At 35.1% G+C, this 25,373-nt stretch overlaps 3 protein-coding genes across 4 annotated transcripts in view; 1 reads left to right on the forward strand and 2 right to left on the reverse strand.

Moving 5' to 3' along the window:
- The window catches only part of cdi (center divider), a 133,611-nt gene extending 116,477 nt beyond the window's left edge, over nt 1-17,134 (forward strand). For both annotated transcript variants that reach the window (XM_036368560.2, XM_070105691.1), the window contains exons 4-7: nt 10,673-10,871; nt 10,941-11,026; nt 11,091-11,346; nt 11,419-17,134. In XM_036368560.2, the coding sequence (XP_036224453.2) occupies nt 10,673-10,871; nt 10,941-11,026; nt 11,091-11,346; nt 11,419-13,992 (3,115 nt within the window). In that variant the 3' untranslated portion in view covers nt 13,993-17,134. The remainder of the gene's footprint in view (nt 1-10,672; nt 10,872-10,940; nt 11,027-11,090; nt 11,347-11,418) is intronic.
- Nucleotides 1-25,373, reverse strand: part of ATPsynD (ATP synthase, subunit D) — a 185,337-nt gene that overhangs the window by 118,934 nt on the left and 41,030 nt on the right. The window lies entirely within an intron of this gene.
- LOC106621451 (mucin-2) overlaps nt 22,437-25,373 on the reverse strand; it is a 38,662-nt gene continuing 35,725 nt past the window's right edge. Inside the window, exon 4 of the mRNA XM_014240330.3 lies at nt 22,437-25,357. Within this exon, the coding sequence (XP_014095805.3) occupies nt 23,174-25,357 (2,184 nt within the window). The 3' untranslated portion in view covers nt 22,437-23,173. The remainder of the gene's footprint in view (nt 25,358-25,373) is intronic.

Raw genomic sequence — 25,373 nt, forward strand, 5'->3', positions numbered from 1 at the left:
TTCTTTCCACGGCATTTTATATCTTGAAGATTGCTATTAAGGTTTTTCTGACGACCGGTCGCTGTAGACTCTGTACGCTGCTTACATATTAGTCAACAAGTCGCTGTAGAGATATTCTACTTATGTACACATTCTGATAGTTAGTATAGTCGTCTACTGACTGTCCGGTATTGCTCATATTCGATTTTGACTTGTGCGGAACTAGTTAAGTCCGAAAAGCTATTCTTCGAGATCATCTTTCACGAGTGCCTTGAAAGCTGTTCAGTTTAATAACATTCACTTTGATACAAATTCCATGATACACTTATGCTTTTAGTAAATCATTTAAAAATCAACCCGCGGAAGGTATCGACAAATCTCTGTGTGTTTCTCTTTTCGTATATGAAAAATATGCTCGTGAAATCTTAACAGCCGGTCAAAAAATACGTGGGAAAGATAATATCGATACATAATTTGAAGCATACATATTGATGTTGTTCATTAAGAAATCTGGCCGACTGTGCATGGTACGACCCATGATAAACCCATTTATTTGATACGATCCTTAAGAGGTATATTTTCACCTGTAATTTAAGTCCTTTTGCAATTTTTTCCCTAACTTAACTTGAGGGAGTATTTCATACTTTAGAGTTCCAAGTTCGAAAAATTTAATATTTTTTGTCGGTGTTAGTTTGGAATATATTATCCATTAAAACTGTTCGTTAGATGTTAAAAATTCATTGGAAACGTGCCTTATATAAAATGATTAAGCTTTCATCTATGTATATGTGATAGATCCTTTACAAATACATACATGAAGACTGTGAATAAATTCGGACTTTTAGAGATCAAAGAAATGTTTTGCTTGGTTAAGAAGGAAAAGCGAAACATGCCTGACCGCAAGTATGCGCACTTGCATCATCATTATTCTTATGTTTTCCTCGGCGAGTCTCAAATATAAATTCCTCAAGTATTTTAATGTAGTTATGGTGTTTTTTATTTTTACTCTCGCATTACGATTTCTTTAAAATTAGAATTTTTGCTTTATGAAAAATATTAGGCCTTTGCGATCAGCTGACAAATGGGCATTCGCAAAGGTAGTGCTCGAATATTTCGGGGTAAATGCCCTGTAAAGATTTGTAATATAAAACTGAGTTATTTCTTGCCTGAATGCATAAAGGTTTTGGTCCAGCCACCTTCTACACTACCTAAAGGTAACAAGGCTTCCCGCCGTATATTTTTAGTGTTCCAAGACCAGTGGTTTTCCTCTAACATATCTTGCTATAATCAACCTTTGAAGGAGGCAAAATATCATTTTGGCTTTATTAGCTAATTTTCCCCATGATTTGACATTGGGTTGTTAAGAAGAAGCCACCTTTTGTTTGTGGCTATTACTTTTTTTTTTATATAAGGTGTTTATTTTGTAGCTATATTATTTTTCTACTTATTTGACATACTCGTCATATTTTGCTGCCACATAAACAATACGGAAGTTGTGTGAAAATTACATATACTCGTATGTATACATATGTACATACATATCGTATCATGAACCAGCATTCAGCAGAACAAATACGTCAACAGCCGCCTGAACTTCAACTTGTATCTTGCAACTCGCAACATGCAGCTTATAGCGGTTTCTGTTTGTTTATGATATCCTGCTCATTGTTGTTGCCACGTGAAGTGAAATATTTGCACTCTGCTCGCCTAGCTCACCGTTGACTGGCTGTCACGCAACGCTTCTTAATGCAAAAGGTTAATCCCGGCTGACTGTATCACATAAATGTTAAGTCGCTGAATAAATAGGATGAGCGGTGAGGACGACATTACCACTGCATTGTATGCCGCCAACTAATTGCAGCAACAACTGCAAAAACAACAAACGCTCAGTCGACAAGCTAGCAATCGGGTCTAGGCGGGAGAGGTGTGGGTTTTCAGTTGTCGCGCAGACTTGCTTATTTACTTTCATAATTCTAATCGCTAAATTATGTATGTACATTGACCTTTTCACTAGAACAACAACAACAGCGAGCGGTTAGTGCCTGGGCGGAAAGCACAAAGCAGACGCAGAAGTGTTTACAGTCTCGTATTCTTGCAGATTTCTATCGCAACAACAGCTAAGTCTAGGCATTTCGGCATGGATTACAAGAGTTACATGTGTAACAACTGCGTTCGTGCGTTCACACACACAAACCCACACATACTTGCCACAAGCAACTGGCACTACGCGCCAACAGTCAGCAACCTTCGTAGTTTGAGCTGCTTGCGACATGCGCTCGGTGTTGTCTTGCCAAGTTGGTGCGATTTGCACTCGATTGTTGCTTGCCGAGCGTTGGCTTTGTTTTCACACACACACTCACATTCATACAGACTCGTCGTTCGCATGCATCTTTCACCTATTCTCTTGAGGTGTTTGCATTATTTATTATAGCCTTTGTTAATCCATTTTGCAGTACACACACACACATACACTTATGTTTATTTGTGTGTTTGTTGCTCTATTTTGCTTTGTGCATCTTTTGATGCGCATAGATTTCAATTGTGGCATTTGCATTTTGTTATCTTTTAATTTCTCTAGCCTTCTTGCTGCTTACATTTTGCGCTGTTGTTATTGTCGTTGTTGTATTAGCTTTTGTTTATTGTTTCATCTCCAACAACCAAAGTGCAGTGCAGTGCAGTCAATATCGTATTTCAAATTCCATTTTTCAATATTCACCCTAAGAATTCTCGGAAAACTTAATTAGAATGCAACGCTTTTTTTTTCTTCTCACTGCATGAGGCGCTGCAGCTTTACAGTTGTAATTATACTCTGAACGAACAGGGTATTGGTATTAAATTTGCCACGAAATTGCAGACAGATTATTATAGTGCTACAATATCCGAACAAATGTAGCTGCCATACAAACTGACCGATCAAAATCAAGATAACGATCTTTTTACACCCTTCTACAATATGCTATAAGAAATGCGAGTGTGAAGGAGAATACAGTTTGGTGCAGCCGAAGTTAAATTTATATTAGAGTGCAGAGATCTCCACCTTCACCCATTTTTTTTTTTTTAATCTTTATATTTATTTTTGTTTCTTCTTTTTTATTTATTTTTTTATTTCTATTTTTGCCGCGCTACTTGAATTTTATTGAAGTGTTTCGTCTTTAAGTGCTTTAGACTAGTTACATTGCTTAAGTGGACCACGGTGCACTTAGAATGGCGCCCCTTACAAATATATTGATATTTTACAGCTAATAATTTTTTAGTGAGGTCTGAGGTAGGAAATACCATACCTTGTAAAGAAAATTTTCTAACCGCAATTAATTTAGTTATTAGCATAACATTCAAAACTACTTGAAATACTCAAATGGCATCAGCTTTACATGCCTATTGTGTCCTCGCATATTTGGTCTGTTGTAACCACAAAATTAGAATATCTTTAAATCATGCATTCTTTTCACGTGCCGTTTGACAAAAAAAAAAAAAAAATAATTGGATTCAAAATTAGTCATTCTTTGAGTATTCTTATTAGGATTACTGTCTATAGTTTTAACAGTTCTGTTATTTTGATGACAGCAGCTTCGCGTTTTCTTCGGTAGATGTCAAAATTACTGCGAAGCTTTCTCTCTCTTTTTGTCTTCCTTTGCGGTTAACTCTTCAATATCTTATGTATTATCTCAAACTGGTTACATGCTTCCTGATCAGGGAGAATTAGTTTTTTATACTTTCCAGAAAAAAAAATTATTGTTTCTGTTTCAAAAAACCGAAGAAATTTTCAACGGGAATAAATGTCGAATGATTTTGAGGGAATAAAAATAATAAGACCAAAAGGTTCTGTTCCAGAGAGATTAAAGGATCTGAAAAGGGATCTAACATTATCGAAGGAACTCATATAAGTATTAGCTTCTGGAAAAAACTTGTTAACTCTACTGGATTAAATCTCAGTTTTTGGCCAACACAGGATGTGTAATCTTGAATGTTACGTCTCGGCTAAGTTAAGGATAATTTTACAAGTGAACAAACTAAACTTTGCAAGGGCCCTAGGATTGCAAGCATAATATATAACCCTATAAATAAAAGTCACGTTAAATCTTTTAGCGACTGTTTGATTTGTTTTAATAGAAATTTGTATGGAAAAATATTCAAATCATGCTTCCAAATGCGTCAGAAAGTGGTTTCTGTTACTTCAAAATGTTGATATGGCCTTGTGGTTATTTGGCAACTTTTTCTCTCCAGACGGTTTATATTTTTTATAACTGAACGAAATTAGGCAGTTGTATGTATGTATATGTGCAATTTAATAGCCAGAGTTATCAATTATATGAAAAGAATTATAATTATTAGTTTTGTTTTCATTTTTTTTTTTTGTTTTCGTTTTTTTTTTTTGTTTTTGCAACGGTTTTGATACACGAGTATTTACGAAGAAAAGTTCTTATCTCAGGTCATAAAAATAATCTTCCATATGTTTATTTCCCCCTCAAATAAACAACTAGTTATATCAATCGTAAAATTTCTTTTATTATCCCAAAGATAAAAAAATGTGGTGCAATATTACTGCAATAATAATAAAAAAGCGTTATTTTTAAAAAATTCCACCAATTTTTGTGACTTGCTACACAGAAATTTATGTTTGAACGTATATGTGCTGACTTGCCAGCCTGTCTGCCGATAAAAGTGTTATGTTATCGCACATATTTGCCAGTTAATGTGTTCTTTATTTATTCAATCTCCTCGTTGCATTGATTTATACATAGATTGATATCAGCAGAGCGACAGACAAACAAACGGTACCGGCAGTGAATAAGTCAACAACATTGCGAATCAAGTACGAAATTGTAATTTTTAAGTATGAGAAAAAAACATGCATTAATGACGCTTTTGGGTACAGTGGCCAACAAAAGTGTGTTGCTTAGAAATACAATTTTTTTTAAAGATCAAAGATCAAGGGAAATTGATTTTGTATTGAATATGTACAGAGGAGGTCTTAACAGGGTAGGCATTAGTACTTATTTTTAAATTCTTTTTTTAATTTTTATATTAATAAATTACATAAGCTGGGGACTTTGTTTATTCTAAATATATTTTACAATTTTTCTTCGATCAAGGCGAAAAAGCAGCCAAAGCGGCTGAAAAAATTAATTTAGTTTATGGGCCCGATACTGTAAACGAATTTGCTAGGTTCCGTTCCGGTAATTTCGATGTCAAAGATGCACCACGCGTCGGGAGGCCTGTCGTCGAAAATTGCGATAAAATGGAAATAGTAGAAACAGACCGTCACGTGAGCACTTATTTAATTGCTTAGGAACTAAAGATAAGCCAGAAAACCGTTTGGAACCATTTGCATAACCTTGGATTCAAAAAGGAGCTCGATGTTTGGGTGTCACACGAACTAACGCAAAAAACATGATGGACCGAATTTTCATCTGCGAATCGCTACTGAATCGCAACAAAATCGACCCGTTTCTGAAGCGGCTGACTGGCGATGAAAAATCGGTCACTTACGACAATATCGAGCGCAAACGGTCGTGGTCAAAGCTAGGAGAAGCGGCCCAGGCGGTGGTCAAGACCGGATTGACGGCCAGGAAGGTTTTGCTGCGTGTTTGGTGGGATTCGCAAGAAATCATTTACTACGAGCTGCTCCCCTATGGCCAAACGCTCAATTGAGCCCTCTACTGCCAACAACTAGACCGCTTGAAGGCAGCACTCATCCAGAAGAGGCCATCTATGATCAACAGCGGCCGAATTGTGTTCCATCAAAACAATGCCAGGCCACACACGTCTTTGGTGACGCGCCAGAAGCTCCGGGAGCTCGGATGGGAGGTCCTAATGCACCCACCTTATAGTCCGGACCTGGCACCAAGTGATTACCATATTTTCCTGTCCATGGCGAACGCGCTTAATGGTGAGACGTTGGCCTCAAGAGAGGCGTGTGAAAATTAGCTCTCCGAGTTTTTTGCCAATAGGGACGCAGCCTTCTACGAGAGGGGTATAATGAGGTTGGCATCTCGTTGGTAACAAGTTTACGAACAAAACGGCGCATATTTGATTCGGACAAATGTACACAAAGTTATCATGTTTTGAAAAATCAATAAAAAACCGAACGAACTTTTTACTTTACCTAATATATTGTTAAAATATACATAATGGTGTCAAATCTGACTGGATAGTGAGTTATTTTTGAGATGTTGTTATTTTATATTTTACCATTTTTAATTAATTTTTTTTTTATATATTTAAATTTTGACTTTATTTATATACTTTATTATTATTAAAGTTTTCACTATCTCGATTTTTTTCCTCTAATTTTTAATTTTTTATGGAAGTTTGTTTGCTACTGGCACTAAAAATTTCATTTTTCGAAGTGTCCGAATACTTTTGTGAAGCATTGTACGCTCGCTACCAGTGATGCACGCATACGTGCGTAATGTGTTCAAATGTTTATGAGCTGCCAAAAATATTTACGGTGATACATTTTTTCGCTTATTAATAAATGTGTCTTCCACTTCTTCGTTTTTTATTTTAGGAATTTTTATCGCTTGCCTTTTAATGCTCGCGCAACAGTATTGGTGGTCGCCGATATTCGCTATTATTTTTGTGACTTGACTATTTTTGGCGAATTTCCGCTTCACTTTGAAGGCGAACAAACAACGGCACACATACACATGTATATGTACATGTAAGCATGTGTATGAAAAGCTGTCAATTAAAAGTTTTGAGTACCTTAAATAATATAAATTTGCGCATGACATCCATTTGACAGAAGTTACAAAAATGACCGCGTTGATCGCTGAGCTGCGCGAGTATAAGCGAATGCATGCATATTTAATGTGTGTCTGTGCGTATATGTATGTGTGTGTGCGTGTGAGTGCGTGAATAAGGTATAAGGCTATGTAAACAGCGCTTTATTTTGTCTTGCCACTCACGTACAGGTTGAACACATTAAATTTAAATCAGCCTTTAATTGCCGTTGTGGTCACATGCAAAAACAACAATTAAAAATTGGAATGAAAGGAAATAAAATGCAAAAACAAAATTGAATAATTACATTTGTATTATGTGTTTTTTACTGTGTGTCCGCCGTCAAAGGTTAAGGACGCGCGCCTGTCAACATTTTGCTCACCGATCGTAAACACATATAATTTGACTTTGACTTGTAAGCTTACACCAGCGAACTTTGTATGAAAAGTGAATGCTGGAGAGGCATTAAATATGTGTGGAGGTATCAGCATAATTTTGCAGAAAAAAAATGTTTCGAAAAATTCCTTACTGCTACTTGTCTGCAGTTTGGTGAAAGTTGGGTGAAGCTGAATACTTTATAGTGGCAAGTATAAGTACATATAGATATGTATGTATACATACACACATAAAAAAATCCATATTTTCATTCATTTTTTTTAATTCACCTAATAATTTTTCAAATTCGCAAGCCTCCCCGCTCCCGCAATACGCAACCGGCCACATCGTGCTGCTGACTGGCGGATAATAATAAAATAATTATTGCCAGTCGTTAAGCTTAAAAACTGTTATTTCACTACTGCAAGTGCGTTTAATGCAACAGCAAAAACAAAAATATGAACTATGTAAATTTTCAAAAATATTAAGTGCTCATAAATAGTTTGGAAACAGTTAGCGCGTGCGTGCAAGGCATTCGAGAAATGCACCAAAAGTCAAAAAATCATAATTCAAAAAATGGAAAAATTTTTTTAAGAAAACTACGCACAACTCACCTATGCTGCAATATGCGAGTGCAAAAACAAAGGTGTCTGTATGCTTTAGGCACTATGAATACTTTACCGTTATCTAAAATTTTGCACATTGATGCTCGTAAAAGCCGCTATAAATGCTCGCTTGCTCGCTTAAGTGCTTGACTATTTGAGGCATTTGTGTATGCATTTCTACAATAAAAGTGTTTATTTTGTCTGAAGTTGTAATCGCGTTTTTTAAAATAAAAAAATTAAAATAGATAAATTTTTTGTTGCACTTTTAGAAAAAAAAAATTTTTTTTTAGTTTTCATTTTGTTTTATGTGCTTGCAACGTCAGCGGCAGGCAGGTTCATTGTCCAATGTAATTGACTTTGTTACACCTCTGGCCAGTGCTCACTTAGTAATTGCTGTTTTTATTTAATTTTCAATTGCCGACTGATTGCACAATTAATTTTTCAAGTACTCCCCATTACTTATATCGCAAAATGTCTACATGATAAACAGCCTTGTTAATTTACTTTTTTTTAATACTAATGAATTGCGCTGGGTTTGAATAAATAAAATATGTTGATTCATAAAGATAATATTTTTCAAGATTAAGTGAGTGAATCAGTTGAACACAAAAACCCGCTTATGCATTCCGAATATAAAAGTTTATGAGGTGGTAAATACTCAACATTTTTGCACTGATATTTCACCGCGAACCGATCTAAAATGAAAAAGTGAGGCGAAAAGGCAATTAGCAAAAAAAAAAAACAACCAAAAATGAAAGAAAAAGCTACAAAAAATCCTTAAATCATTTATAAGGCTCTTCTTTGTGCGATTATCTTCGATATATTATATCGGCCAGTTTATTTAAAACCTAAAAATTCGAACGCGTTTTTCTCGTAACTACTTTTATCTCAAGTTCTAATCAATCTATTTACTTACAATTTGACATTAAAGTTCTTCAAATATCTTTCTATCGTAAGAACCAAAAAAAATTTAACATTTATAATTTATTATATTTGATAGCATCGATTTTTTGAAAACATAAAATCAGCTTTGTTAGTTCATTCCATAATGACTTTTGTACTAATCAAGAATCCGTCATTATTTTGATTTTATATCGTGCCGACAAGGACGCCGCCCTTTTTCCCACTCTACTCCAAAGACGAGAAAATATAACTGTATTTTTTATTATTAATAATATTTTTTATATGAATAAAAAAATTATAAAGAAAAGTATAGTAAAAAAAACTAATTGGAAACGATTACCTAGATAGCAATCAGTTATCATTAAAATTTTAATATTAGAACAGCTGTTCATAAATTCGTTGGGCACTAACTAAGCACCTGCTTTAGTCTTTCAAAATCACCACTACAGTAAGGATTGCTAAACTTAAGGGGTTCGGAGAATTTAGCTTACTCTATTCCAAAACTATTTGAAAACATATGTATGTGTAAAATATTAGCTCTGATTTCGAAGTGGTAGTAATAGGTGGTGGTAGTGGAAGATATTTCAGGTAATAGCCAAACACGTTAATCACGTGTCAGTCGCTTCTCAAAACTTTAAAGTACGTTTTCTGAAAACCAGGTTTTAGCAATTGGCTTGCACAATTGCGCGAAGACTATTTCTCTATTATCAATTTAATTCGGAAAAAAATTCAAAAAAGCGATTTTTTTTTGGCACCTTATCCGACCCCTTTAAGTACATTGACTTTGGATGAAAAATATAATTTGTTCCAACAATGTATTCCTCCATGTAACTTCGTAAAAACAGCCAGATCTGATAATATTCTTAGCCCTCAACATACTTTGATTACTATACTATAAAGAAATTCCCATTTCTAAATTTTAATTTCTAACCATACTTTGTTCATAAAGAAATGATCAAATATTATATTCTCTGTATGTATGTAGTTTCAGTTATGGTTTTACTGTTATAACTATCACTAATATTTTTTATATTTCAATTTTATACTTTTTTAATAAATTTTGTATAACTAAGCAGTTTAAAGAATATTAAATGCGTATCGCATCAAAAGATTTCATTATCTTAATACGAGTGTAGATTGCAACCTTGACGCTCTTATTGATATGACTTGTGAAGATAATAAATTCTTTAATCAATTGTTTTATAACTAATCTAATCCGATAGTATAACATTAAATTAAATTTAGTTTTTTTATTGTAGCAGACTATCACAAAAATTATTCGATTTAACATTGGTTGGGTATAAAACAATAACAAAATCAGCTGTCTCGACTGAAAATCATAAATAAATTTGTGATAAGTTTTTGCTAGCTCATAGTAAGCATTAACCGAAAGAAATATTATTTGGTATATACTTGTATACCGGTTTTTTCTCAAAATTTGAACATTTATTTAAAAAAAAAAAAAATAAATTCAAATTGTATTTTTCAAAGTATTGCCCAACTGAGGCTGTAACATTTTCTCATCTTTCTCGCAATTTGTGGATTCCATTTCCCGCTAAGCGGACAACAATGAATCAAACCATTTTTAGATACCCTTACTGATGTTCCGGTCTTGCAATATTAGGCCGGGCGTTGTCATGATGGAATATTATTTCCTCGTGTCTCAAAATCGTATTTGAACGTCGCTTGGCTTTAATTTATATGGCACCTAATTTGTTTGCATTTGAATGTATTCGGCCACTTGTTTCCTGCGAGCACTTCTTGTGCTAGGCAGTAATCTTCATCGAGTAATGCTTCAAGTTTCTCATTCAGCCCAAGATGTTTTTCGTCTTCCAAGCTAAAATCACCATTTTTAAATTATGCAAACCACATTTGACATGTTCGCTCAGCTAGAGCATATTTATCATAAACTTCCACCAACATACGTTGACTTTCGGCTGAAGATTTCTTCATAGTATTTACTGTATTAAGTACCAAAATTTATAATAAAAATAGGTATCTATTTATTTACTATAACAAATTTTTATCTACTCTTATCAGTAACGCTTTTGTAAATTCGCATTTAATTTTCTTTATTTTCCCAGTTTTATGGGTGTCTGTGTGCAAGAGGGTCAGCTGCATGCCCTCACTGAATACATCGAAGGCGGTTCGCTGGAGCAGCTACTGGCCAACCAAGAAGCGGTCTTGACTGCTGCTATGAAACTAAGACTGGCGCTGGGCATTGCGAATGGCATGGCGTATGTGCACGACGCGGGTATTTTTCACCGTGACTTAACTAGCAAAGTTCGTAAAAAGAATAAAATCATAAACACTTTCGAAAATACTAAAAAGCGTAATTGAATTTATTTTTAGAATGTGTTAATACGAAATATGCCCGATGGACAATTTGATGCAGTCGTAGGCGATTTTGGCTTGGCGGCTAAAATACCAGATAAGCAGTAAGTCAACACTACATTTATAAATATATTTATATTTATATGGAATACCTTAAAATTTTAACAGCGGCAAAACGCGCCTCGACACTGTCGGCTCACCTTATTGGGTAAGCCCCGAGTGCCTCAAGGGTCAATGGTATGATCAGACAAGCGATGTCTTCTCCTTTGGCATTATTCAATGCGAGATAATCGCACGCATAGTCGCCGATCCGGATGTAATGCCGCGCACTGACGCATTTGGTTTGGATTATTTGGCTTTCGCCGAGCTATGTCCCATGGATACACCTGCTGTATTTCTACGCTTGGCTTTCTACTGCTGCCTCGTAAGTTGCATTTTTTAATTTTTGTGACATATATATTAATATTTTTATTTAATTTTTATCACACACTCGCAGTACGAAGCCAAAAGTCGCCCGACTTTTCACGAAGCTGTTAAAAAACTGAAGCTAATAATGCAGGATCATGAGAATGGCTATAATGGTGACTGCAATTCGTCGCTGAATACATCGAGTCAACTAAATTCACTAGAGTTGAATGGTTCAGTTAACGGTGCAGTGTCCGATACTGCACACGACAACTCAACGGCGTGTCACAAAAACGACTGCTTGCGACAATGCTACTCCAGCTGCACACTACAAAACAACTCCAGTTGTTGTGCTTGTCACAAGAGCACCACTGCGTTGAAAGCGTCGGTCATTCAAACTGCGCCCGCGGGCACTGCCTCGACGCAAAATTACAAGGAGTTAGATGAGAACGGCTTCCGTTTTTCTAACGGTAAAAATGGCGTCACTAGTGGCAGCACCACACCATATGAAACACCGAATGGCTCGTCGACGGAATACAACGAATTCGAGGATCAAGTATTGGAGACGCGTGTGCGACGTGTCACCAAAAAGCTGGAAGCCGATCTGCAATTACAGCAGCATCGACGCTCGTATAGTGAAAATATTATACATTTTCCGCTGCACACCACGCCGAGTGACAAGGCGCGCTGTCATCAAATGCAACGGCAACGCTCGTCCACACACTCACCAACACCGCCCGCCTTGTCGCGCATAAATGGTGGCAGCGAGAAGTCCACACAACCGCCATATGTTTGTGTCGCAACTGTGGATGTCACACAAGTGCCGACACCTGCTATAAAGCCACCGACGCAGCAAACAGCCGCACTGACATTGCGTAAAGTTGCCGAGACTATGTGCTTGAAGGATCCACACTACAAACCCATCCGTTCCGATCACAATGGCGTAAAGAGTAATCCTTTCACTACGCTGGCACAGTTGCGTGGCGTCAAGAAGATACTCGGCGCTAATCCGAAAACGTACGCCGCCGGTGTGGGTGATCTGTTTAGTTCGTGTTTTGAAATGTCCGCGCCGTTCTTCAAAGAATTGGCAGCCGAGTTGGCGAAAAGCACAAACAAACAAGTGACAACGAGTGAAGTTGGCTGTGCGGTGGCCGCGCGTTTAAGCGCCGGCGGTGTTGGTCGTGGTTTGCCCGCTACCCCAAATGAACCAAAGAGCTTACCCTCGTCGCCGCAATTGACGCGCAAATTCAGCGTTAGCGAACTGAAAGCAACGGCACCTTGTTCCGTTTCGGCTACAGACTCGTCCGTGGTCGAAGATGACGACGACTGCGATGACTGTGCATCCGACGGTGAGCCCGATGGCGATGGTGGCGGCAACTGCGCCGATGCCGAGTCAAGTAGCGATGATTGCGCTGAGCCACGCGCGCTGCACTTGTCAACGCCTGCTGCGCGAAAATATCGCGCCAATTCGCTTTACACGCATCCGCTTTTCATGTGCAGCAGCGGGAATGGCAATGTCAACATCGATGAGGCTACAGCCGCTGCAAACGCGTTGGCGGCGTCAACAACGGCATCAGCGACGACTATATGTACCCCGGCGTCGTCAGCTTTGACTGTCGATTGCGGCAACAGCACAGTTTATTCCACGTCAGAGGATGGCTGTGAGGAGCCCGATCCACCTAAAATAAAAATATCGAACAATATTACAGCATTAGCTGTTTCATTGCCTACACCACCACCACAACCACAAATAGCTTCATTGGTTGCCACACCGGCCTCCGTTTCGTCATGTCCCGACTTTGAGCTGCATGAAATTAAACCGTGTGATTTGCTAACGAATAAAGGTACTTTAACCCGTCGTGATTCCATCGAGAGCGGGTTTTATTCGTGTTTCAATGAAGACACTGACCCGGCCGTCAACAACTCGACCACATATGTCACAGCCACGGCAGCTTCGACCACCTCTATCGATATGGGTCTAATGAATCGCTTAGCGCTCGACTCGGGCATACACTCGGTGTTGCAACGCAACAATTTCGCTGTCAATCAATTGCTGTACTGCAAAAATCGTACCTCATCCATTTACACCGACAGTTCCGATGACATCAGCAGTTTGGCCGGCTCCGATTCGTTGTTATGGGACGATCGCTCCTTTACCGCTATACCCAGTACGCGTTCGGCACAAATTGCAACAATCGTTGAATATTTCGAACGTAAGCGACAAGTACCTGATGACATGGCGCCGCCTGGACGTGGCGCATTTCTACGCAGTGGCTCTACAAGCGCCAGCGGCAGCGCACACACAACAAGTACGTCAAATAGTGCCGCATCCACGGCTGCTGCCGCTGCCATGGCAGCTACCAGCTCGTATGGACTCAGCAATTTGGCTACGTACGATATGCGACGCTACACCGACTTCAAACGGCATGCGGCGTTAAGTTCGGATTATGAGGCATTCTGCTTCGAACTGGATAAGAAGCCGGCGCAGCAGCGTTTGACAGTGTGCGAGGGTGCTGTCAAGTCCAAGCTGCAAATATTCGATAAAACGAAGCAACAACAGCAACAGCGTATGCAGCAGCAGCAGTCGCAGCCGCAGCAAACGTCATCAGCAACGCAAGCGCATTCGTCTAGTAGTCTGACGAATGGTGTTGCCACAACGAAGTAGGGCGTAAGGCGGCAAGTAGAGAGTGCTTATTTAATGACACTGTGTTTTAAAATCGCTGACAGCCGCGAATATGGCGTTTTAATTTGTTTTTCTGCAATTTCATTACACATTTTTTTCACCATCACTTCATAATTGTTATAGTTTAGTGTGGTTTCGAGATGTTGGCGCAAAGTTGCAGCTGCTCTTAAACAAAATAGGCCGAACTTTAAATGATTTGTATAGTTGCTTGTGGCAGCGAAAGTGAGGCGTCAAAAACTAAACCTAAAAATAGAAAAAATAGAAATATAATACACTTTGAATTATTGGTAAATTTATATATTTAAACATATACGAACGCGACGGATCTGATACGTTGTTTTTTTTTTTTAGAAACCAGTCTAAACTACTCTGTCCCCTATATTGGAAAAAAGAGTCAACGCATATGGAACCCACCTTTGACAAAAACAAAAATTTAGTTTTCCACAACCTCACCTTTAATTCGTATTAATATAATTTGGTCAAACACCAGGACGCCAATGAAATTTTTAAAACAATACAAAATTTGCAAAAAACAAAAAAGTTTTTCATAACCTCACTTTCTATTTGTCTTAAAAAATTTTGTCAAACGCCAATTAAATCTTTAAAGTTATACAAAATTGTTTTCTAAGCCACATAAATATTTAATTTTTTTGTTTTGCGATACGCTTAATTTCAAAAACAGCATAACTCAAAAATGCAGCAGCCACCACAAAGTATAACAAAATATATATATTCAAAAAACTAAGCAGCTGCAACTTTCCCTAACCAAATTGCCACTCAAAAATATGAAAAATAAAACAGGAATAAAGTTTTGCCAACAACCCAACACCTAAACTCCCATCGCTTTTCAATATATATTCTTATATCTTGCAATGTCATTTCATATCATAATTAGAACAACGAAAACGAATGTTGTTTTACCTACTTTTTTGTTCTGTTATGTCATAAAATTATTTGTTAGTACATATATATAAAGAGAAAATGCGCTAAAACAGCAGTAAAGCGTAAGAAATCACTAACTATTTAAGTTTACACAATATACAAATATATAAAATATCAATAATTTAAATTGAAAATTAAAATAAAAAAATAAAATACAACTATATCTTCCTGTTCACAATACATATACATATATATATAGTATATACCCAATTATAAATACCGATATATGAGAAATAAAGTTTTGTACTCGTTAAGTGGTGAACACACAACACAAAAATGAACGAAGCATTAATTGTGTCCTGTAAAAAATATGCAAATATAGCGAATGAGTTGAAGGTGAAATGAAAATAATACAAGTGAAAGCCAAAATATTCTACTAACGTTTTAAGTAAGCAAAGAAAAAGAAAGAAAAACGATCATAAAAAAATAAATATGAAGAGTTAAAAGTTGTTAAGCAAATACTTTTTATCACAAAAAGAACGAAGAAAAAACAAAAAAAATGAAATGAAGTAAACAATTGTTGAAGGTAAGGAATGCAGTATTAAAAGAGAAGAAAAAAAAATTAATTAAACATACATATGTAAAAAGAGAGTGCATTCTGATAATGGCAATTTTAAGACAAAACAAATAAGTAGTTTAAGTTATTATTTTATTTATTATTGCTGTTTATGATTAATGCGCGCGCGCTTAGCTGGTTTCTTAAAAAAAAATTTTTTTCAGAAACAAAAAAACTTAAAAAAAAAATTAAGCGAAACAGCTCGTGAATTGTGTTTAGTAAATTAAAACTTTCGTTTTTTAATATAAAGAATTATAAACAAACAAATGTTGAAAATGTTTGTCGTCATATCTAATGTTGGCTGCTCCCAGTAATTATGAACAAAATATAGATATTTATTCAGTCACTTAGCGGTAAATACCATTTGAGTTAGTTTTAGTGGCATACACTTTATTTTTTGTGCAACTGCAACGAACAAATGCCGTTATTCAAAATGAGCACTAATAAAATGGCCTGCAGTAGCGATGTTCATGTTTCCTAGTCCTTTACACTATATAATTTCAATTCTAAACTTTTTAAATTTAATATTTATGCTGTTATTGTTTTTTATGAACAGATTTTGTTTCTAGACGCCACAAAAAAAAAATAAATAAATATTTGTATATAAAAAACATGATTATGATTACTTTTTTTTTTTATTAATTTCGTTTGTTTATGTGCCGTCATTTGAATGAAATTTAGACGGGCCACTTACATTTTGAAGTTTGTATACTCTAATGGCAAAGCTATAAACAAAAATTAATTATATAAATAATTAATGAATACACGTTTTAAGTATTTATTTGCGCGCTCTAAACATGTTTTTGCTAAGTTATAAGTTCTTTAATTATTTTTTTTCGTAAATTTAATTTGTACTAAAATAATATTAATTAAAAGCGGTGATTTGTAAAGAAATTTTTATTAGTGAGAGGCAAATTTCATTTGCAAAAAACACTTCAACTGCATAAAAACAAATAACTTTTATTATAGAAAATATTAATATTTATAAAAAAAATATTTGATTAAAAGTAGATATTTTGGTAAAATTATATTTTGTTAAAAACAAAAATAATTTTGGTTTACAAAAAAATTATTGATGAAAAAAAAAATAATTTTGGTTAAAAAAAATAATTTGGTATGAAAAGAATACTTTTGCTTAAAAGGAATTGTTATAAAAAATAGTTTTATAAATTTTTTAACCTTTAACGCAAGCATAAAATGCGTGGTGTAGCTAATATCGTGAAATTTCAAGCAGCAGCGTTTAAAAAATTTAATATTCATAGCTGAAGTAAATATAATGAAATCAAAAAAAAAAAAAAAAAAAAAATTCAGCGCATATTAAAGTGCTACAAAATGCGAGAAGTTTAATAGCCCATATTTTTATCACTACTACTACAAATTATTTTGCTTAGAAACAAAAAAACACAAATTTTTTCGTTTTGACTGCACTCTGTGCCGGTTGCTTAATTTCCCGCTATCACAAACTATATAATTATAAAACTTTAACTTTATCTATTATTGCATAGTTAAGTTATTTTGTGTGTATTAAATTAGTTTTTAACTTTGAATAATTATAAAATGTATTGCTGTAGTAACTGTAATTGAGTTAAGGTTACAAAATAAATGAAGAAAATATTTTGAGTTAAATTTTTATTTGAGTTTTGCCTTTTTTTCTTATCATACGTATATATAAGTTGTTAAATGCTTTTGTTGTTATAGTTAATTTTATATGTTGTGGCCAATGTGTTGTTGAAGCAACAGAAAAATTTCTTTGTTAATATTAAAGCATGCTGCCAAGGTGACAGCATGGAACCGGCTGCGTTACAGTTTAAAGAGGGTTTTCAGTTTGTGTGTTTGGTATTTTTAAACATTCAGCTAAATTTGTTTTTGAAAGGAAAAATTATGCGAGAGTTAGGGTTGTCAATTTTATGATTCAAAAATTTTGATTTTTAAAATAGATTTTCAATTTTTAACTCCAATTTCGAGAACATTTTTTAATTTTTAATTTTGATTTTGGGGTCCAAGACGTTTGGGGTTCAAAATTGAAAATGTTTCCAAATCGGAATTAGAAATTGAGAAAATACTCAAACTCAAAAGATTATAAATTCTAAAAAAATTTCTTTTTTCAATTTTCAATTATAAATTGGTTTAATATTTCGTTATTTTTCAATCCGAAATGTTTTACAATCAGGTATTCGGGATTAAAATATTATTTTCAATTTATTAATCCGGTATTTGGAATGAGAAATTCTAAAATTATTTTTAATTAAAATTTGCGGGATTAAAAAATAAAAAATATAATACGATGGTAAATTCAATTTTTGTTAATGCATTATATGCAACTCTGGGGCGAGTCATGTTACAAGAAAAACGAAAAAAACGATCCATCTATTTGTTATTTTATTTTAATGTTTAAAGTTAATTAAAATTTTTTTATTAAGTTGAAACAGTACTTTGTTTTTTTAATAGTATCTACAACAGGAATACTTAGCTTTATTATTCTATTTATTTTTATTTTTTAATTGTTAACTTAATTTTTGCTCTACAATTTCAGTTCATTTCACATGTTTTCAAATAGAATCGCATATCTTCAATATTGCAAGTTTCTTCAATTATTACAGCAAATATTTAATTGAAATGAGTAAAGACTGAAGTTAAAGTAAAAAAGAACAAAAGAATGGTTTTTGATATGAAAATTACAAGTAAAATTGGCGATAAAACAATTATCGGTTATATTTAATGTAGTGTGTGTGTGTGAATGGAAACGTTTTTCAATTACGAAGCAGCAAAGGCCTTATAAAATGCATTTGATTCCAACAAATCACATAAGATAAATTCATTACAATTATACTAAGACTATGCAATGTAAATTGGTAACATTTATGACGGTATAAATTTTGAAAGTCTTACGAAAACAATATTTTGATCATTTTTAGGTTATCAAATAAATTTTCTTCACAAATTACACACTTTGAAAACAATTTTAAGCAAGATTCCGGAATAAAAAGAAATTATGTACTATATATGTATATATTATATAAATATATAGTAAACATACATACGTTTACGTTTGCATATAAGTCCACCTAGTTGTAAGTGTCGTCGCGTGCAATCTTGTAGATATGTATTTTGCATAAGTAAGATTTAAACATTTACATCTGTAACACATACACGTAAGTAGTTAAATTGAGCAGGTCCACTTTATTAGCAGGTGTCTCTAGTATTATATATACATAGTTACAAAATAGTATGAACCATTGTCGTCCATTTTTTTAAGGGCGCTGTAGCGCGAAATTTTTATTATTGTAGTAATCCAAAACTTGAAAATATCTATTTATTTGTTTTTTTTTTTTATAGACCTAAGTATTATGTACATACATGTATGTATGTATGTGAAAATCCATTGCCAAAACAGTGATGCAGAAAAGTTTGAATCTTCAAGAAAGTTGTTTTGCATTTGTTATGACATCTCATATACTCATATCCACATAAGCTTGCATAAAATTGTATGTATATACGTTAAATTAAATATATATATGTAAACATGAAAATTTTTAAACGGTTTTTCGTTCGCTAATTATTTTAATTTTCTTCAGCTCTCTAATTGAAAAAAGTGTCAAAATCGTAATATTGTAACTATATAATATACATATATATTTATCAGCCGAAATTTTAGGAAAGTTTTGAATCAAACAATTAATTTGTATAACTCGTATGTTATATATAATTGAGTAAAGCGGTTATAGAAAGAGGTTATAACGCTTGGTTATAACACATTCACTATAGAATTCAATTGCATAAATTTTTGAGCTGTTGCTCTCTCATGCAAATTTGTGGAGAAAAGAGTTCAAAGACAGTGTGAAGCATAGAGTAGCTGTGTATTGGTATTATATCTAAAGAAAAAGACAACTAGTTTGTTTTCAACTCGTTTTCATTCAACAATGACTTAAGCATATCAGCATTAAAGATGGAATTTTTTAATCTGTTTTTTGTTGGCTGGCTCTATTAAAAGCCAAATATCTTCCAAATTTCGTCACTGCTAACTGCACCTTTAAAAGGAACCTATTGTTATTATTAGACAATGCACAGCAAAATTTTTTAAGGAAAACATAAAATATTTTTCGAGTTATACGCGATCACCGGTGGCTCCACCCGTCGATGACACCTAAAATGAAAGCGACTTAAAGATATTGTCCAAAAAACGACCAGAGTTAAAAAAAAAAATCCTAAAATGGCGGCGTTTAAGAAAAATGAATTTTACCCAAAATTTGTACCGCTTCTGGCTTATTAGATCAAAAAAAAAATGCTATTAAAAAGCTGGAACTTAATAAATATTTGAAATATTATTTTAAAATTTTAGTATATTATTTTCGATAATTTGTAAAATTCATATCACGCAATTAGACTAAAATTAAATATTTAATAAAAAAAAAATACAAATAAAAGGTCTTGTTGAGGATAAAGCACAATATCGAGTTGCGAAAAAATTGGTGCGAAGAATCCGAATTGTCTAAAAGAACTTAAGTCGGCTTCAGTCATTTTGACAAATTTTCAAATTCGTTAACACGATAATAGAGAGCACACTATATTGGTCGAAAATTTAGCGCAAAATAATTGAATGTATTTTTTTTAATTTTAAAAGCAAAAATGTTCAAAAAAAATTGTAATGAAAATATAAAAATGCATATATAATTTATAAAAAAACAAATATTAACAAACTGCAGTGTTAGCAAGAAATTTTGTAAATCTTTTGATTACTGAAACTATTGAGCTACATCCTGGAACTTGAGCTTGTATGTAAAATAAATTTTAACATCAAGAATGAGAATTTGAAATTATAAGTAAATGTATATAAAACATATTTACATAATTTTACTATTTTAAGTATGATTCGATTACTACCATCTGTAACTGAATTAACAAAAAAAAAAGATTAAAATTATAAAAAAATCACTCTTTTAAATGTACATATAGATACATCGTAGACTCATCGTTGCCAAGTCACAGACACCACACGCGAACATAACTATCTCACCAAGCAATCATACATTTAATTATAGGTAAAAACGAAACAACATTTCAAGTAAACATTTTTAATTTTAAATACCGTTATGTAGATTTTCAACTTTTAAAATCGTATAACATGGCTTAATCATATACAAATCCATCAAATTTTTAACTTATTTATTAATAATTTGGACTTGTTTTTAAAAATTCCTTAACAAGTTCAATTTTTGAGCAATTTCTTACAGTGTATTTCATTCAAAATTGTATATGTATATACTATGGTTTACTACAATACATTAAGTTATTGTTTTTAGAAAGGCCAAATTTAAAAGGGAAAGTGTTTTGAGTAAGCAATGGTATTTACTTACTTCAATAATTTAGTAAACTAAGCAAAACAATTATTGTATGAAACTAAATGAAATGAAAATATAAGAAAATGAAATTAATAATAAAAAATAATGTCAAATGTTAAATGTTGACAAGTTTTAATTAAAATTTGTATGGTTGATCATGTGCAACAGTATTTATTTTTTCGATTTTTCATAGCATACATTTAGGCTTGTCAAATTAGCTTGTTGCTTATGATCGAGTTCGTACTTACTTACATGCAGAAATATCGATAAAAAGACAACAGCCAACGCGCCACAAAATTTCAATTCTTTTTTGATTTTCATATATTATTTATTTAAAATTTTAAATAGTATAATAGAAATACACAGATAAATCTCAGGTTTTAGTTAGATATCTCTCAAACTTTTCAGCGGATTGATATTCGAAGAGAGGTGTTTAGATGCATTACTTGCTCGCTATTTTTACTGGATTCCTAAGCGTTTTATTCGCCAATTGTCCAATGTGAACAGGCTGAAATGAACTGCTAACATAAAATATTGGACTTATATATACAGTGTCTACCAATAGGGATGACGTGAATTTGACAGCCATGTTTGTTTACGGATTTGTGTCAAATTTTGTCAGCGTATTCCAAGCCAATTACGCAAATTATCTTCTCAGATGTAGCCTATTTCTGGCTTAATCGCTAGGTCAACAAATAGAATTGTCGCTATAGGAGTGAGTCAAATTCTAGTGTGGTTCAGGAAACGAAATTGCATTACTAAAAACTGACTGTTTAGTGCGGATTGTGGTATGGCGGCATCTTCGGCCATTAAGTCTTTCAAAATAAGGCATAAAATGTCGTTACATATCAATAGCGAGCGGAATAACACAATGTTGATCGACTTTTTTTTTACAGAATTTGATGAAATTGACGCAGATGACCTCTATTTCCAATAAGACGGCTCATTGGCTCATGTTTCACGTTTGAACATGCACACATTGCGTACAAAGTTTGGCGACTCGTTAATTTCGCGAAATGGCCCAGTCAAATGGTTGCCAAGATCAAGCGATTTAACGCCTCTAGATAATTTTTTCTGGGCGTATGTTAATTTAAAGATTTACGCAAATTAACTAGCAACGCTCGTAGAGTTCGAAGACAACATTCAGCGCGCTATAGTCGAAATTCCAGGCGAAATGCTGCACCGGGTCATCGAAACTTGGCGTAAACGGGTGAAGATATGCAGAAGCTGAATGCCCTCATTGAAATACGGTTTACATTAGAACAGCCGCTCAGTCCTATCAGTTGAGCCCAGTGTCAGTTGAGAAAAAAAACTGGGAACTTGTGTCACGAAAATAAATTTGTTGAAAAAACTAAAGGTCGAACCGCTCGAGACTCGATCACTTGCGCACTTGTAGTGACTTACAACGAGTCTACTTTGCATGCCATAATATAATTAATATAATTGAAAAACAATTAAATAATTTTTAAAAGTAATTTGAAATACTAAAAAAAAAACAACGTTTAAATTATTTTTATTCATTTTTTTTAAATTTATTTATTCATAAAATAAATAAGATGCATTTAATATCAAATACACTTTGTTTTTATAAATAAATTATAAATAAATACAACTAAATTATTTATTTCAACTCCGCACTAAATTTAACGGGAATTACTTAACAATTACTTTATATGTCATTGAGCATTAAATCGTTTGTAAATTAGTATACATGTATATATATATTTTTAAATATTGTCAGTTAATGCTTTAATTTCTCCATTTTAATTCGATTTGCTGCTTTTGTAGAATACATACATATATAAGAGGAGTAAATGTAGCTCGACGATTCGGGAGTCCAATAAGAAACAAACACACACACAAGTCAACTTGAGCTAGGCCCGACAGGTATGTGAAATTTGCTTGTAGTGGTGAAATGCGGAATCCACCAGCTCAACACTTTTCGAATCAGACTCGCAAAAGTCACAGTAAATGCTATTGACACACACACTAATTGAGCGTTTATGAATAACGGCTTTTCTGCGTTTGCAATTGCCTTTGTCTAGTATATGTATATATGTATTAGTTATATATGTTTGTAGGTATGTTTTTGTAACTGTAATCATGCGGGAATCATTATTAAAGTGAATTGTGAATTGTCAATTCAATTATTACATAAAGCAATAAACTAAACTAGATTTCCACAAAAAAAAACAAACACAAAAAAAGAAATACTATGCTAAAATCTAATTTCGTACACTTGCCACGCCCACCTGACGCTTAAGAATGAGTGTGGGCGGTGAATGTGTTGCGTGCATCGCTGACATTTCACTGCATATCATTGCATCTAACTGAGCTTCAGATTGCGTGGACCCATACGTGGCGCACCCGCACGTGGTCCAGCGCTAACGGCTTTGGTTTCAGCGGTCGCTGTTAGGGGCTGTTGTTTTCTAGCCTCGCTGGCGTCTTCGAACTCCTCATCGTCGCCGAAGAGTAAAGCAGCTAGGCTAGTTTCGAATGTGCTCTTCTTTTTTGTGGTTGTAGTTGTTGTTATGGGTGCTTTTGTTGTATCGTTACTAACTGTGGCGTTGAGATTTGTCGGCGCATTGCTGGTACTGGTGACACCGTTGGTGGATGTAGTTGGTGTTGCTGTATTTTTGGGCTTCGCGCTAGAGCTTGTATGCGGTTTTGGTGTAGTGCTGGTGGTGGTGGTTGTTGTTGAAGAGCTTGATGTGGTGCTCGTTGCTGCGCTGATTTTTGCGTCGTCAATTTCCTGACTCTCCGGTCGCATGTAGCTTGCCAACGCTAACGGTTTATCATTTTCATCCACAAATACTTCTTCAGGCTCCGCCTGCGCATGCTCTTCATTCTCGAGCTTGTAACCCGGTGGATAGATGGGTTTGAAGCCACCCTGCAATTCTGGCTGGAAGCTGTCCATTTCGAAAGACTTCGCAGTTGTCGTTTCCGTAAAGTCAGCGGATGCAGTCTCATCCACGTCGGCGCGGTTGATGTTATTTTTTTCGTAAATTGTCTTCTCTGTTGTGGATGGTAGAATATTCCAACCATTGGATGGTGCATTCGTCGCACTGCCAAGACTCACGCTCGGATAGAATGGTGCCATGAAGTTCTTTTCTAAATTCTGACCACGTTTATCAAAATCATTGCTGAGACCCTCTTCGGTTTGTGTGTCTGTGCGGATTTCGCTTATAACAGATGAAGCGAGATTTACGTTCGAAAAACGTGGTGGTTCACTGACGCCGACACGTCGATACGGTGACGGCTCTGTTGGGCTGTAGGCTATAGCGATCGGTGTGTCAGGCATGCCTACGCCATAAGCACCATTTATGATACGTGGTCCGACAACGGTACCATGCATAGGCATGTTGAGTTCAGAGTAGGAAAGGTCAGGCTTCTCGATTGGATAGGGGAATTTGTCTTTGACCATTTGCGTTTTTGTTTGTTGTTGCAGAGATTGCGGCTTCTTGTTCTTTAGTATGGGCTCCTGTGGTTGATCGCGCACCACTGAGAATGGTGTGTTTTGATAGTCGCTACCGGTGGGTGGTTCCACATGTGCAATGGCAGGTAATTGATCTTTTACATCTCCGACTTCCTGTACTTTCACCTTATCACCTTTGGAAGGATATACCACATAAAGTCCATTTTGAGTTGCAGCGCTCTCGAGTTGGGGCTCTGTTTGTTCCGAAGCTGCGGTGACTTGAATTTCGCCAAAACCAGTGTCATCGTTGGGTAGTGAGAGCGGTTTCTTCTGAGACTGAAGCATTTGTAAGGTTACAACTGGTTCCAGTTTTGTTTTATCGATGCTTTGTTCATCTTGTGTAGCTGCAACTGGTTGTGGTGGATCGTTGATGACCAAGTCTTCCTCTTCGAAAGCAGCCAAACGTTCAGGCGCCATAATCGTCTTATAAACCTCGGAGTTTGAAGCGGCTGCGTGTCTTTCATAATTATCTACGCCGCGTTGAGGTGAAGGCAGCGGACGTCTGGGATACATGCGGTCTAGATACTGCACTCCTTGACCACCGTAGGGCGGCAAACGATAAACGCGACGATTAACATCTGTTGACAATGGCGCACCAGGACCGAAGTCAGCAGCACGATTAAGTGGATAGCGATGTTGCTGTTGCTGCAAAAGTGGCTGACGACGGTGCGCAAATTGTGGCGAACTGTTTGGTCGTTTGAGTGTTTGTCCGGAAATACGTATGTTACCGGGCTCCTGATTAAAATTCTGCGCGGGTGGATGTCCACTAGAGATTTTGGCGTTGGGACGGAATTGCGGCAATATATTTGGTAGGTGACGTTCTGCACTAGGGCGTGTAATGCCAGCTATTGGTTTCCGCGTAAAGTCGCTGTAGGCAAATGAAGACGAAGGACCCAATGGGCGGTTTGGAGGCTGAGGACGCTTGTGAATCTCACTGTGCTCGGGTATGGCATTGGAGATGGTTGATGGGAAGCGTGGTGGTGGTTCCATATGCAGTGAGGGTGTATTTTGATCCAGTTGGTTTGGTGGGAAGCTCTGAAAGTATTTCAAT

The sequence above is a fragment of the Bactrocera oleae genome, chromosome 2 (genome assembly GCF_042242935.1).
Source record: "Bactrocera oleae isolate idBacOlea1 chromosome 2, idBacOlea1, whole genome shotgun sequence".
Taxonomy (NCBI): Eukaryota; Metazoa; Arthropoda; class Insecta; order Diptera; family Tephritidae; genus Bactrocera; species Bactrocera oleae.